Genomic DNA, 14898 nt, shown 5'->3' on the forward strand with positions numbered 1-14898 from the left:
TTGTAGCAAAGAGCTGTGATTCAGACTTCATACTATGTTTGCATTTCAGCTGTCAAAGAAAGTGAAAGATGAAGCCTCTTGTTCTCTTGGTTCTTGTGATCTGTACTGTAGTCAGCATGAATTTGAAGCTCGTGTCGAAGAGAAATTCTGGTAAGTCACAAAAAATATTTTTACTTTTGAATTTGGATTTAGTGCTCATGCAATCAAGTGTTTTAGATGTCTACTTTTTGTTTTGCATGTATATGTCTTGTTCTCTTCTGCAAAAAAACCATCATAACCAATATGGTCTGTTTACCAGATGTTACAGGATGAGTTTTGTCACTGTAATGTTGTGTTGATGTGACTTCTCTCTCTTAAGCTACTTGAAAATAGCCTTCCATTTTCTTTATTAAAAAAAAAAAAAGTAGTGTTGATCTGGTTGGAAGCACACAAAAATACTAATGAAGTTGTCATTGTTTTAATATCATAACTTGTACTCCCTCTAACAGATTTTCTCAACTGTAGATAAGGTTCCTGATGACTTTTAAGTCTGGATGTTTTTTTTTTCTTTAGATTAGAAGGGCATCTTCCAAAAGGTCTGCTAGCCATATATCTGATCACACGTGGAATAACTGAGAAGAGCTTTCCTGCATCGACAGGAAAGTCTTGGAGCTTTCTGCCAAAACTCTCAAGTTGTTCTTGCACTGGAAGGGAACAGGAGCTGTTTTATGTTCACCTCTGCTTTTGAAACCCGCTAATATTAGCAGAATAGCTCAAAAAGGCATTCAAGTATTCCTTCCAGGATAGACAGCTGATTTGAAGGGGAACGTTTCGCCTGTAGTCATGAGAGTCGAGTGACCTCTAGTCCCTGCAGCTCTTTTTTCTCAAAGGGAATGGGTTTATCTGAAACCATTCACCTCTCAAGCAAGCTCTGAATTTGGAGGGAATTTAGGCAGATGAGTAGGTTAGCTGTAGTGTTGCACGGTGTTGATAATCTGCGAGAGCCTTGTCTATGTGGGAAGATAACCTGATACACTGCTGCAATTCTGAAATAGCTCCCATTCTTATTTCACATGTTTGTAGAGGGAGCTAGTATAGGATAGATGGCATACTTTTAAACTCACTCATTAACCTGTTCCACAGTAACTTCCACGTGGATACAAGCCTAAGGCTGTAAAAGTTAGGTGGGGGCTAAGTACGCTTTTTAATAGCACTGAAATGAGCATTATATACCTTATTAGGTTAATAGTGTATAAACTACATAAGTGTGTAGGTGTCTTTTATTTTTCTTTTTTAAATAATTGTGTTACTATGCATGTGAGGGTGAGGGCTTATATTAAACTTCCTGTCCTCTCTCTTCAGCCAAGTCATTTAGCCATACAGGCACAAACAAAAGTCACTAACTTAGTTGATTTGGCCAGTTTTAATTTCTGTATTCCCTGAGAAGGGAGGAAAAAAGGTTGTTGTGCCATCCATAATAAGGTTAAGATGCTTTTCCCAGGCAAGGAGGGTTAGTGTTACTCTCGGAAACACCAGAGCTGTCTTTCTGCTGGGCTAGGAAGTATAAAGGAACGTTGCTAAATCCAGCTAGCGTGCAGCCTTTTGTCATGGTTATTGCAAGACCTGAGCCCTCCTTGTCCTGTGGGGGCAGTTGTGGAGATTGGGATTTGGCTACAGCATGGAGCTTGATCTAAAGTCTACTGAGAGCAAAGAAATTTTTTGTCCCTCCCTCCCCCCCCCCCCCCCCAAAAAAAAAAAAAAAAAAAAAAAAAGAACCCATTTCACTTTTCACTGGCCTGTATGGGAACCCTTATGAGATCAGTCATCGGTATAACTGGTCAGCCTTCGTTCACTGATGCTAGCCAACATCACCTGGCTGTAAGGTGATGGAGGGCCTTTGCATTTCCTTTATCAAAAGTATACATCTGCGGAAGAAAAATGCCTGTAGTTATAGCATCATTCAGCTAATATTTTGTCTTTAATTATACATGTATATGTTGTAAGCTGCTTGCTTTGACTGACTTTGCAGAATGCCTTGTCTTATTGGCAGTAGTTGTTGGTATCAATTCAGGTGGAATGTTGGTAGGAGAAGCTCTTTAAAATGTTAGACTGCCTTTGCTAAGTATAACCCGCTCTACTGAACAGTTTTTTTTCTTTTTCATTTGATTGAGTTGGTTTATGAGTATAAGATGAAGGGGAAAAATGCACATGCAGTAAAATTAGAGTTTCTTTGCAAGTACATGATCATGCAGTTGGCTTTTACCTTTCAATATTCATTCTCTCATACATGCTGATTTTAGGTTGCTGTGTGGAGCAAACTTGATTTTTTTTTTCTTTTCTTTTTTTCTTCCACTACGTTGTGTGTGAAATGCATTTTCTGTTCCTGTGATTTTACCATTTGGAGTAAATTTGATAATTTGGCCCCCTTTCTGAAAGTGATCTTTACACTTGAAGGACCATTGCTTGATTGCTTGGGGCTTCATTGAATGTTGTGTGTTATCAGAGGATTTTGCGTGAAGGGACAGATTCTCAAGAGGCTTCAGAGTCTGAAGTATTTGTATTGTTGTTTAAATAGAATATCAAAGATAACGGACTGTTGCAGCCACGCAAACGTTCGGTGGTGAAAGATGTGGAACTGGTGTAGAGCAGAGGGGGCCTGAGGAAGAGTGCTGGGTGACGGGCGGGTGCCCACATGACGCCCTGCGGACAGGGTGTTCAGTGGCAGTGCTGAGGATAGGCATTGTAGTTTTGGGTCTTGGCTACCAATATGGGGACATCTAAACTGGTGAGCATCCTTAAAAGGGGAAGGGAAGGTGTGCAGGCAGTTATGTAAAGCTGTGTGAAGCTGTGCATGGAAACTGCTGACGCTGATGATAAAGACAGGTTTGGGTTACTAGGGCAAGAAACCAGCAAAATTAGGCTATTTGTGTCCTCACTGTCCTAGGTAGACTGGCATTTTTCTAAACAGTAGCTATAATTATTGCATGAATGGCCAGAATTATAATTATTGTTAAATGCAAGCGTATATATAAAGTTGACTAGCAGTGTGTCATATCCCATGATGGAATATATCTTGTTTATTAAAGAGTGGGAAGAATCTGAGAGTTACAAGTTAAAGAGGACTTGGGATGGACTACTGAGAAAGTGCAATTTTGTCTTCAATTTATTGTGAAGAAATCTCAAAAGCTAAGGCAGTGAAATAAGTTAAGAGGGCAAAATGTCCAGAAGAGCTTTATCAGTGAAACTGAAGCTGGCTAAAGGGAATAGGAGTTTGGCTAGGAAGGCATCTTCAGGAGCTGATGGGGAAAAATGTTTGTTAGATGTTAAGGAATGAAAACCCAAGGGGAGAAACCTGAGGATGAGTGCTCCACGCAGCAAGTGCAGACAGTACACAAGGACTGGGCAAGAGACATTAAAGAGAGATTAGGAGTGGAGGGTCTTAGATGTGAAAAAGAAGGTGGTGAAATGGTGCTCCAGTTGCTGGCATACAATTAAAGCTTGCCAAAGAAACAGTCCTCATGGAGAGAAAAGAGCAGGACTGAAAGAGATGAGATTTGTCCCATGTCCTTTACTTGTTCTTTGCTATATGTACAGGTGTCCATAGGACAAGAATGCATGTGGCAGTTCCAGATAGGTTTCAGACTACCTTGCAATGCTGCAAAAATGACACAAATACCTGTACCAATACGAACTTGTTTGGCTTTTTCTTGCTTGAGATACTGTGCCAAAATAATTAAAATGGCTGAACTAATTTAATTATGCCAATCAAATTGTTTTTTTACCAGCTGCAGCTTCCAGCTGCTGCAGAAGAAATCTGTCTTGTCTACAGAGTAGTGATTGCTGCTTGTGATGGGAATAGAACAGTTTTCCTTAAGCATCTGTCTGAATATAATGTTGACTTAAGTTTTACAAGCATTTCTTAAGAAAACTTTTGAAAGCTGCAGGTTGTCCTTTTCTTGTGCTTTGAGAAGTGGAACTCGGCAAACAGCTGATGCTGGCTGGGACTGCAGCACTAGCAATACCCTAGAAAAGTTTTACAAGTGGGTGTTAAACAAACTGAGGATGTGGGAGCTCTTAGGTTCCCGGTTGATAGGGGGCTTCCTTTTAATCTGTTTAAATAACTTATTTTCCTAAGCCCTTTATATGTAGCGCTTTGAACAATCATAGCAGGGAATGTAAAACCAAAAAAAAAAAAAAATCAATGCACTTCTTATCAAAAGATTTTTCAGATTATAGATTGTTTGACTTACTAGACATAATTTCATTTGTGAATAATCGGTGCTGTTTATTGTGTGTGTATTTGCTGAGCTGAAATACCCCATCCTAACACGCTTGAACTCCAAAGGGCATGTCTGCCTTGTGCAATGGACCAGGGGGCAAATGTTGCCGAGTTTCCTATGAGTCTGTTCACTGCAGAACTGGAAGTGATCTTTCTGCAAAGCAGGGCTTAATTGGATCAGGCCTGGCTCTAGTATGTCCTCCAGGCCACAGAGCCAGAGTCTTGCGTCTTCTCCCTTATACTGTGGCCAAGGGATGCACTGTGGGCTTCTGCCCTTCCTCTGCTCCCTCTTAGGGCTGCCTGGGAGGCAGTTGTGTGCTTGAGGAGCAAGTGTGCCCCTCCTCAAGCACACAAGGCAGAGGCCTTCCAGCTGCCTCTGACTGTGTCACCAATGGCTTGGGGGAGAGAGGGGTTGACTTAGCATCATGCTCTGTTGTGCATGGGCATAGCCAAGTTGTCTTAAATGCTATAGTTGATGTTACGGTGGTTGGGACATAGGACTGTCTTATATTCATTTAAGACTTACTGACTTCGTGTTTCATGCCTTTTAAATGACTTGCAACAATTCACTGTGGTCTGCTGTAGAAGTTTCAGGAGACCTTCACTTCACTGCTAGTTGTCACTGCACTAGCCCGGGATTTCCCTCTGCTCCCTTTTGTGAAGGTCAGTCTTCCCACAACGTTGCCTGATGGTTTTTGCCATGAAAACTGTTGCATATATGGAAGTGGAGGTGTGTGTTTTTCAGAAGTGACTCATGGATGTGCTTAGAATGGATTAGATATCCTGGAGGAGCATGACAGAAGTCGATTGCTCTCGTTGAAGGGGCCCTGGAAGGAAGCGCAGGATGTGCGCTCCACAGTTGCCGTTTGCTTTTTGTTGCAATTACATGTGCCTGAAGAGCTGACTTCTGGCAGTCCTGTAAAATGCATGGTTGTGAACTCTCCAATTTTGTGAGGCATGGACAATCTAGGAGAGATTTTCAGCTTTCATGTCCTGCAGAGAACATGCAAATGTACGGGAAACTGGAGCTTGGCAACACTACTTAGTGCACACTGATCACTTGATTTTTTTTTTTTTTTTTCCTGAAGGTCATAAGTTATTCACAGCCCCAGCAAACAAAAAAAGTCAAAATTGACATTGTTCTAAGCTGTCATCAGTGCATGAATGTACAGTCTCTCTTGTGTATGGTTGCTTCTGCTCGCCAGTTCATGGCTGCCCTCCATCTGTTCAGTTTGGATGTGCGGAAAACGAGGAGGAGCCAGGCTTGAGCTCAGTTAGGTCTCAAGGGGCTGCCAGCAAGTTAGCTGTGAAGCACTGGTAGTCCCTGCACCTCATTATGTGATTGTCAGCCTTGAATTTCTTGTCTCTAGACAGAAGGCGACATTACAGCTAGACAGGCCGATCTGAGTGACAGCTGGCAGCATTTAGATGTTCTGTTTACTGGTAGAGAAGGAGAGAGATGCACAGAGATAAAACAAGAGCAGAAATAATCCGCTAAAGGTTTGGGTTTTTCTTAATGACCTCAACCTGATGTGAACTTAGCTAAAAAATTGAGTGTTTAAATATTGCACTAATTTAAAATGAGCTCATGTATAATTAAAGCAATTAAAATATTGAGCTGATATTTAAAAATTAAAGCTAGATTCCTTTCCCAAAAGGGAAACTACAGCTGTATCTGGAACAATTTAATTGTATCCATTTATTTCATTTAAACTGCAGTATATCGCAACAGTAGGATCATTAGGGATGGGGGAAATAAGAGAAGCATGAGAGAAACATGTCATTTTCCGAGTAAAAACCTACACTCTTCCGCTTCTGTGATGGGTGTCTTGTCAGCTGTTTGGGTATCTGTTTTACATCTAGCTGCAGCATGTGAGAGTTAATAATATCTGAACCTCTAGCAGGCATGCCTTCATGGGTGAGAAATCTTCTAACTGTATGCCTTTATTTGGATGATGTTTTTGTTCCAAAATGGACATTTTTCTTTGGAAAAAATTCCAAAGCAAGGTATGTGGCTGTAGCAAGGTGTGTGGTGATTTCTTTTTGGGGGGGAGGGGGGGAAGAGCTCAAATGGAAATTTTAAGAGAAACTTTCATTTCAAAATACCTACTATGCCCACTTTAAGGACATGAGTCCTAGGTCATGTCCTTATTCTGAGACTGACTGTCCCAAGGGAAAGGTAAAGTTGTTTTGCCGTGTTTTGTTTTTTCTTTTGTTCATGAGAATATTTTTGGAAGGACTGTCTTATGTAATGTGCAAATGAAAACACAAAGAATACAGCCACAAGCTTGCCCAGAACGCCTTCTTTAAGCTCAGCATGTTTGCTAAAGATTCTGTCTTTACTTTAAAAAAAAAAAAAAAAAGTGTTGGAAAGGCTAAGTGAAAGGCCAGCACACCTCTTAGTTCACCTGCTCTTTGTAGCACAGATCTGTTGTTGCATCTCCTTCCAATGAATGGCATTATTCTGATGTTGTATGGAAGGCTTGGGAGCCTGCTTGGATTTGGGAATGTCGGTTAAGCAGGTACGTTGTACACCTCGCTAAATGAAGCCTAGTGGCACAGAAGTAAAAGGGCTGATGTCTCATGCTGTCAGCATCAGAAGAGGTGGTGTCAGTGACTTCACGTCTCTATATTTCTCCTCCTATATCAGGAAACCTCTCTGGAATAATTTGGCTCTCCTTTGGAGAACCTATCTTTTTAAGGAAGAGAAATGAAGAGCTTTATAGGAACTGACTGGGTGTCAGTCCCCATTGGGGAGGACCAAAGGTGCTGAGGAGATACCTGTAGGTTTTGGTAGGCTTGTGGGAGTAGCAGGGACTATTGCTATTGGAGGGTGAGCTTTGTATTAGAAGATTGGGCCAGGAGGCAGAGTTCCCAGAAGCTGGGCACAGAGCACTGGTGACAATGGTTTCCCTGACAGGCTAGCACCACCAGTCAGGCCCTGCCTGCCTTGCCTGGTGGATGATCATATGTCTGTTTTGCAAGCTGTGTTTTGTTAGGAAGGCTTCTAGGTATAAAGCCAGTTTCTTAATGTCATTGAACAGCATTTCTGGTGATCTTCCTGACAGCTAATTCGAATGGACTTCATATATACTGTGATTCTCTCTTTTACTGCGTTTCTGCCATCTCCTCCTAACTGAGCACCATGGGAAAATGATTCCGAAGTAGCTCGCATGGAGGGTCAAGCTGTATTTGTGTAAATTACTGCTTCTCTGCTTCCAGTACCCCTTCCTTCTAAGCTGTCCATTAGTAACTTGTTTTTTAAATATTTTACTTGCAGCTGTTGAATAATTGAGTGTGCACCCCATAATAGCATCCGGTGCGTGAGCGAGCAGACAGCTGAAGAAAAGCAGTGTGTTTCTTGAGCTGGTAGGATCCTTTCTGAGCCCTGCGTGACCCCCTTCTCTATGGGGCAGGCCACCTTCGTGGGCTCAGTGGGTCTCCCTGTGACTGCTGTGGTAGGGTCTGGCCTGGTTTTGGTCCATATTTGCAGGCAGTTGTGATTACAAAGGCACAGTTAGGGCACGAAGTGACGACCAACGGCGAGGTTGCATACCCTTGCTGAGCTATTCTGTCAAATCTCCTCTCGCAAGCAACGTTCCCATGCACTGGGGGCACAGGGGCCTTGCTGATGCAGAGGGAGTTTGCCCATGGGCACCAGACACTGAAGGCCTCTGAGGCTGGGGGAAGCTCGCTTTTCCATTGCAGACCTTGAGCTCGTTGATCATGCGTTCAGGTGCGTGACTCCTGCTGATGCTGTGGATGGGTGAATGTTTGTGGTAGCCTTCAAATTTACCCCCTTGCCAGCACTGGTGATAAAATTCGCTGTGCACCTTGTGGTGTTGCTCAGGGCAGACAGTGGGAGATGGCTTTGCCTTTCCTCCTCCCCCCAGCAGCTCTTGTTTAAATACTTTGAGCTCTTTCATGGCCACTTGTTCCCCAGGGCAGTCAGGCAGCAGCTACGTCTATGCGAGTTTTGTGCAGGAGAGCGGTTGCTGGCTCTTGTGGCTCTGTGCAAACTCTGCAGGCCACCCACTCTGTTCCATGGAAAGGTGGCCCAGCTTGCAAAGAGGGGTTAGCTGTTTTATTTTGAGCCTTTCTCTGGAAAAGGATAAATTTACCCAAAAGCTGTGTGCGTTTCCAGTTGTGTCTCTAACTCTCTGCAGGATCCATAGTGTCTAAGCCTAAGTTCAACAAAAGTCTGTTCAGTTGGTGGCAGAGACTCGGAGGTCACTTAGAGGGTATGGACCTATATAAGCTGTAAGGAATCTGTAATACAGTGGCCTAACTTTGGGAAGTCCGGCTCAAGTACAGTTCTGAAGTGTGATTGTATTTGGATAATTTGAGTGTGTGTTTAAGGCAGGTTTTACAGGCTGATGTATATATTTAAAGAGATGTAAATGGGACTCCTTAAACTGAGCAAGGGATGAATTAATACATAGTAAAAAGGAAAGAATTAATACATATTCTCATATTTCTGTCCACTGAATTTAAACAAGAGATTCTTTACTTTCAGAACCTTGCTTACTGTTTGAAGTGCACTTCAGTTTTAAGTTGCTAGTCTCTGTGATGCCTTGTATCAGGAGCTTCCCCCCCACCTTTTTAAGATTGCTTTTGCCATGAATATAGCTATGAAAGCAATCAGCAGTAAAATTGTGAGGTAGGAGATACGATCATCGTTATGGAAAATAGTGATTCAAAGGAGAAATAAGTGCTTTGTTTTTGGTTATTTTTTGCCATTTAAGTTTGGAGAACTTGTTTTTACGTATCGTAAATGAAACATCATAGGATCCCAATGTGAAGAAGTGCCGGGTTAAGTGTTTCAAGTTGTTGACCTGTGAGGTAAGAAGGAATTCTTTTAGTACAGTGTACGTACGTGCCAGCATTAGTATATAGACCTGCATTAGATTGTTACAGTGCCTCTTATTACTTGCCAAAGTAGAAATGATTACCTGTCTGTGAGTTGAAAGCACAATTGATCCAAGCTCCAGTGTCACCTCTAGGGTGTACATTTTATCATTTTATTAATCTCTAACCCTTTCAGATCCAATCGATTCTTTCCTGTAAGTATGACTAGTACTAATAATATGCCGATAGGGAAACACACAGGAGTCTGAAGATAGACTGGAAAGGTTTGTGATCAAAGAATTGTGTTTTGTTTTCAGTGCTCCACCACCGAAGACGGAGACTTTAAGATGAAGGTTAAGTTTTTGACCCAAACACTTTGCTCTTCCAAGGTGTGGTGACTAGGCTGTCCCCGTTGTGTTAACATGACAGCTTCTGCTGTCAGTTGCCCTCACTTGCCCTCCAGTGTGGGTCCCAGTTCAAGGCAGGAAGGGAGGCTGTGTGAGGATATTTCTGTTAGCTTGACTTTTTTTCTGCTTGGTTTAAACTTCCCTCACCTTTGAGAGTCACCAAACTTGAAATGCTCTGTTGCGTATGACCTATGGAAACTCGCTCTTGGTCACGTTTTTTAAAGAGGAGGGGGTATTTTGATACTTAAAGGTCTGAAGACAGGTGCAGTGGGATCTTTGATTTGCATCTTTGAGGGGTCAGTATACCTTTAAAAAGGCATCTCTTGAGATTTCTGCGTCTGGTATTCCAAATGTAAAAATAAATACTAGTGGAATACTTAGCTGTCTGGATGAAATGTTCTTCTATAAGCTTTATTCAGTGGTTATTAATAAAGAAATTGGAGACAAAAGCTGTGCTTACCCAGATATGAAAGGCTCATGTTATCTCCCTTTCTTTTGCTAGCAAAAAAAGTGGGAGTGAGGGTTGTCTACATTGGACTCTGACTGCTAACAATGTACCTAACAACAGTCTGGAGCAGAATGTTTTGGGAGGAGAAAGGTACATTTCAGGGCAAGTCTCTGGAAAGACTGTTCTCCATACAGTTAATAGGCCTAAACCAGAGCAGAATAAATAATCTGAAGTTCCCAAGTTCCTTTCTAATGTGTAAAGTACAGTATTTTGTATGTCAGTCTTGCTCGTGTCTGGGGGGTGTACCACTGCTTTGGCATCCAGTAATCCTATGTACAGTTTAAACATCTGTGATGGCTATATAGCGGCGGCTTTGAACCCTGATGGAAGTAATATTTTGGTACTTTCAGTATTCTAATGGTACCTTGCTAATTTGGCAGGTTTTTTTAATATCTCATGGAACTACTTGATGTTTAGAGTAAGCATCTGCCGCCATAATAATTAATGCAAATGCTTTTTGTCTCTAGTATTTGCATCATGGTTATTCCCATTTTACAGGGGATAGAAAACCAGGGATGGAGTTGAAGTGATGTGTAGGTTGTCCTGCAAACTACAGGTGATGCGGGGAATAAACCATCTCCTGAGTCCTGCTCAGTAGAAAAGTTAGGGAAGATCCAATTAAAAAGTTCCTCTAACTTCTGCTGTATTGCTAACACCTTAGGCAAGGACAAGGAAACCACTACTGTCTCCCAGAGAAGTTTTGAGGCTAAATAAGCCCATGGTGCCTTTGATACATGTGCTGGGGAAAAGTTTGCAATATCTGTTATTTTTCAGTAGAAGATAGCAAGATGTGTCTGCTAAAAATAGAGGAGGAGGAGAGAGATTCTGCTGTACCTGACTTTCTACAGTAGTTTTAGGCTAAGAGCTTTTGCTTTGAGCGTTTCAGGTCTCTCTCTTTTGCACGTATCAGCTGTAGGCTCTCCTCCTGGTTTATAACAGGGGACATAGGAGGAAAATTCCGCTTTTAAGGCCATAAAATGGGGTATTGAATATTTGAGGGACCAACAGCCTTGGAGAAGCCAGTCAAGTCTCTTGGGTAACTAAATTTATCAAAACCTGCATACACGCTTATTCCTCTGACCTAAAGAACCTTTGCAGCTGCAAAAAACAGTAACAACTCTACAGGCAGTCTGCTACGTTTGAGCCTTTCTGGACTGCATCTCTGCTTACCGGGGAGCTGCCTTTAGATTCTTAGCAATACCAGAAACTGGAATTCTGTGACCTATGTGAATACCTTGAAACAGCTTTATCCAAGGACGCCTCAGTGTGTAACCTCACCTGATGTGGTTTAAAGAAGTGCTGCTGCTTTCATCCTGCTGTACAAATACATATAAAAATCTGAGTGCAGAATAATTGAAAAGAATTTTTTTAATTTGGGAGTTAGTGGATTTTTCTCTAAAGTGTTGCATATAGAACTGAGTTAGTATTTACAAAGACTGATATGTCAATATAGCAAATCAGATTTTTCATGAGACAACAAGAATTGTGCATTCTTGAATTCAAGCGTTAAGTTTTTGTTTTGCTGATGGACTCTGTGATCCCAAGGTTCTTTGGATCAGTGTGCAAAGCTACTTCATGAATGCTTCATGCTGCCTTGTATGTTCAGCAAAATATATATGTGAGCGGGCCTGGAAGGGGAAGAGTAACGTAAAATGAAGGCTTTATGGTGTCTCTGAGCTAACAGTAAAACACAGAAATGTAATCTCATTCTGCCAAATAGGACTGGTCAGAATTTCTTTTTCGGTGACACAGTTTCATTTTGAGCAATAAATTCCCTGATATAAATACATTCCATATGGAATGGAAAAGTCCTGGAACATGAATCAAAGGCAGGGTTATTCCTAGGCCCTGTATCTCTGGAGCATTCAGGAGTTGTGGCTGAAAGCTGTGACTCTTAGGGCCTTTGCTATCATCTGTAGGAAGAAGTAGCTAGAAGACTTACAGCAAGCAGCTTCATGTAGCGGTTGGGACCCTACAGTTTCTGGGTTTGCCTCCTGGGAAGCGGTTAAAACCATACCAGGTCTCCTAAGTTGCCTACAGAGGAGATAAAGCTCCAAGAGCATCATCCCGACAAGGGGTCTGAAAGCTGAGAGGACTTCAGAGGGAGCCGGGTCTTCCAGGCTTCCTCAGCTCCCAGGCCAGTGGTGGGGTCTGCGGCCATCAGCACTGCTCTTGTGCAGGTCTCCCCAGAGAAGGGGGACTGTTTTCTGGACCTGCGGTCTGTCCTTCTCTAGTTGCAGGTTCCTACTGTGAAGCTTGTTTTCTTCAGGGAATACACCAACTTTAAAGTGTTTCTGAAACTAATTTGTTCTAGAACTTTTGATTTAGAACAACAAACTTGAAACTGAAACCATAAAATACTGTAGATTTGATCTTTTGAATCTATTACATATTTCTTATGCGACCTTGAAAGTTGTCTCGTACCATTACGTAAAGCCAGAGAGGCTTGAATAATGGTGTGTTTATAGACAATATATTGTATATGTGTATATCACTAGAGACACTTTGGATGTAGTATTTCCATTCAAAATGACATCTGTAATTTTAGGTAAATCAGGGGACTGTACTGGAAACTCTGCTTAGGAATGGAGCTTCTCAGCTTTATGGGAGCAGACTGAAAGCGGAAGCATTTTGACTGAATTCTGATTTAGGTCAACATAACTCTTATTCACAGTGACTTTGCAACATTATTTACAGCATTGTGCTTTCTTTCATCTGGGTTTGGGTGATTAAATCTGCTCTTTACCGTTCAGTGTTTATTGCAAATGGTTTTGTTTCAATTGCTAAACATGCCTCTGACTTGGTGAACCAGAGATGAAACCTGAAGTCAGCCACCTGGGGTGCTAGGCTACAAGTATTGTGGGCCTTAAATGGGGAATATGTAAAGCTCAGCTGATGGAGAGCGGATCTGTATTAAATTCTATTTTAGCAATGTCTAAAAATGAACTATTATGTGCTGCCTTTCCTAAAGAGCTGGGTTGCTGGCTTCCTCTGAAGGACACAGATCCTATGTGAACGGTTGGTTTTCCAGCATGCACTTGCTTGAAGTGTCTTGCAGGATGTGTCACTGACTTGCTTTATCCTGCAGTGAGGAAGATTGTGGAAGTCCCGTGATGCGTTGGAGTAATTAGTCCCCTTCTTTTGGAACAATTTCCTTTGTTTCCTAACTGAATTGCTGGGTACTTTGGTCATGAGGGCTCTTTGCAGTTTTTCAGTACAATGTGACCATGAAATGGCTTGGTACTGTCAACTCAAGTCAAAATTTTACATTTGGTCTCTTGTGGGTGTATGAGTAAGAGCATCCTCAATCCCTCAAGACCAGCAAGTGTTTCACTTGCTGGTGCCACTGTTGGGTAAAAGCTCTCCTTTTAATAGTTGTTGCTGTGATTGAAGTTGGCATGTTTTTCAGGTTTGCGCAGGACAAGCGTATCCTTTCCTCCATATAGGTTTGCCCTTTCAGAATCACAACCTATAATATACTTGTAAAAATCAGATCTGCTATAATGGTTTTATTGTGCGCGTGGAGGTTGTGCATTATCAATGTAATTACCAGGATAATTTAATAGTCCTTCTATGCTTTACTACAGTGCTTTCCAACAGGGAGCTGTAAAAGGTAATTTTGGTCTCCTTAAACTTTGTTTAGATTATTAAGAAATATTTTTTAGTGACAGGAGAGGGAATTCTGTTTCTGCATAATCCAATAGCCTCTTAAGGCTCTCCTTATTAAAACCATATCAATCAGATAAGGCACGAGACGGGAACAGTCGGTCATCTTGCTAAATATTCTGTAATTCTTTAGCGTGTGGCATCCGAAGATGGTGATGCCTAGCTGCGGAGCGGTGCAGCATTTGGTGATACTCGGCGTCAGATTTTTTCAAAGGACTTGAGGGTGAGAGTAAGTAAAGCCATCAGAGGTCTTGTATAAACACAATACTGGGTCTTTCGGGCCATTTTCTGAGGATATCCTAGAGGTATCTAAATAACCTAGGTAGTCTGGAGAGATGGAGCGAGCGGAGCTACTGCCCTGGTAGGAGGCTTTGCTGCTGGCCGCTGTTGCCTGTCTCTGCCGCATGGGAAGCGGTGGTGGGGCTTTTGCTCTATGTGGAGCCTCTGACAGGAGGCAGCTGGAGCTCGTGTCCCACTGCTAAAGAATTGACCTGGGCTGGGTGGTGTTCCCCCCCCCCCCTTTTTTTTTTTTTTCCCCCCCTTTGAGAAACTTCTATTAGAAGAGGATCCTCCACAGTATGTCAGGAGAATTAACCAGAGGGAGCTTTTATGTAATGTGAGAGATGGGCTCATTAATTGCTTAAAAATTAGGCAGTCTCCATCTGAGTAATCGGTGTTAGCTGGCTGGCCGCCTTCAGTCAGAGAGGTAGCTCGTTAGTAGAATACACACAGATGGTTCTGTGCTCTGAGGTATTTAAAATACATGGGCAGAGAGCTATATTAATAAGGCAAACCTGTCCTTAGTCTCCATGACCGAGTTCGCTACAAACAGCGGAGGGAACAGTGTAATTTGGTAAATATCATTAGGTAAAGTCATTTTCATAAACTTATTTAGTTTTTACATTTCTCTGCAGATAGCAGATTATGATAAATACAGTAATTTAGTGTTTCTGGAAAAATTATATTGCAAGAACAGTCTTACAATAACTATTTCATTTATTCAGTAACTCGTTTACCCATATAATTGCCTAGAGGGAGAGATTTATTCAGAGACTGATACGGTAATGGTTGACTGGAATACATATGTAGTTTTCTACTTTTTCTTCTTTCTCACATCATGTTTTTCTATATGCAGTTTCTTAGTGGCTTATCCAAAATAAGACTCTTTCACTGCTGAATGAGCTGGATTCCTTCTGCAAGTGCTTGTGGAT

The 14898-nt window shown here is 41.9% G+C and overlaps 1 protein-coding gene across 6 annotated transcripts in view; it reads left to right on the forward strand.

The window, feature by feature from the left end:
• IL1RAPL2 (interleukin 1 receptor accessory protein like 2) overlaps positions 1 to 14898 on the forward strand; it is a 407756-nt gene that overhangs the window by 14918 nt on the left and 377940 nt on the right. For 4 of the 6 annotated variants that reach the window (XM_068957186.1, XM_009672011.2, XM_009672010.2 and 1 more), the window contains exon 2: positions 50 to 150. In XM_068957186.1, coding sequence (XP_068813287.1) covers positions 69 to 150 — 82 coding nt within the window. In that variant the 5' untranslated portion in view covers positions 50 to 68. Of the gene's footprint in view, positions 1 to 47; positions 151 to 14898 lie in introns of those variants that run through there. The other 2 variants (XM_009672012.2, XM_009672016.2) reach the window with 1 other exon arrangement.

Source organism: Struthio camelus, chromosome 11, assembly GCF_040807025.1.
Source record: "Struthio camelus isolate bStrCam1 chromosome 11, bStrCam1.hap1, whole genome shotgun sequence".
In the NCBI taxonomy this organism is placed as follows: domain Eukaryota; kingdom Metazoa; phylum Chordata; class Aves; order Struthioniformes; family Struthionidae; genus Struthio; species Struthio camelus.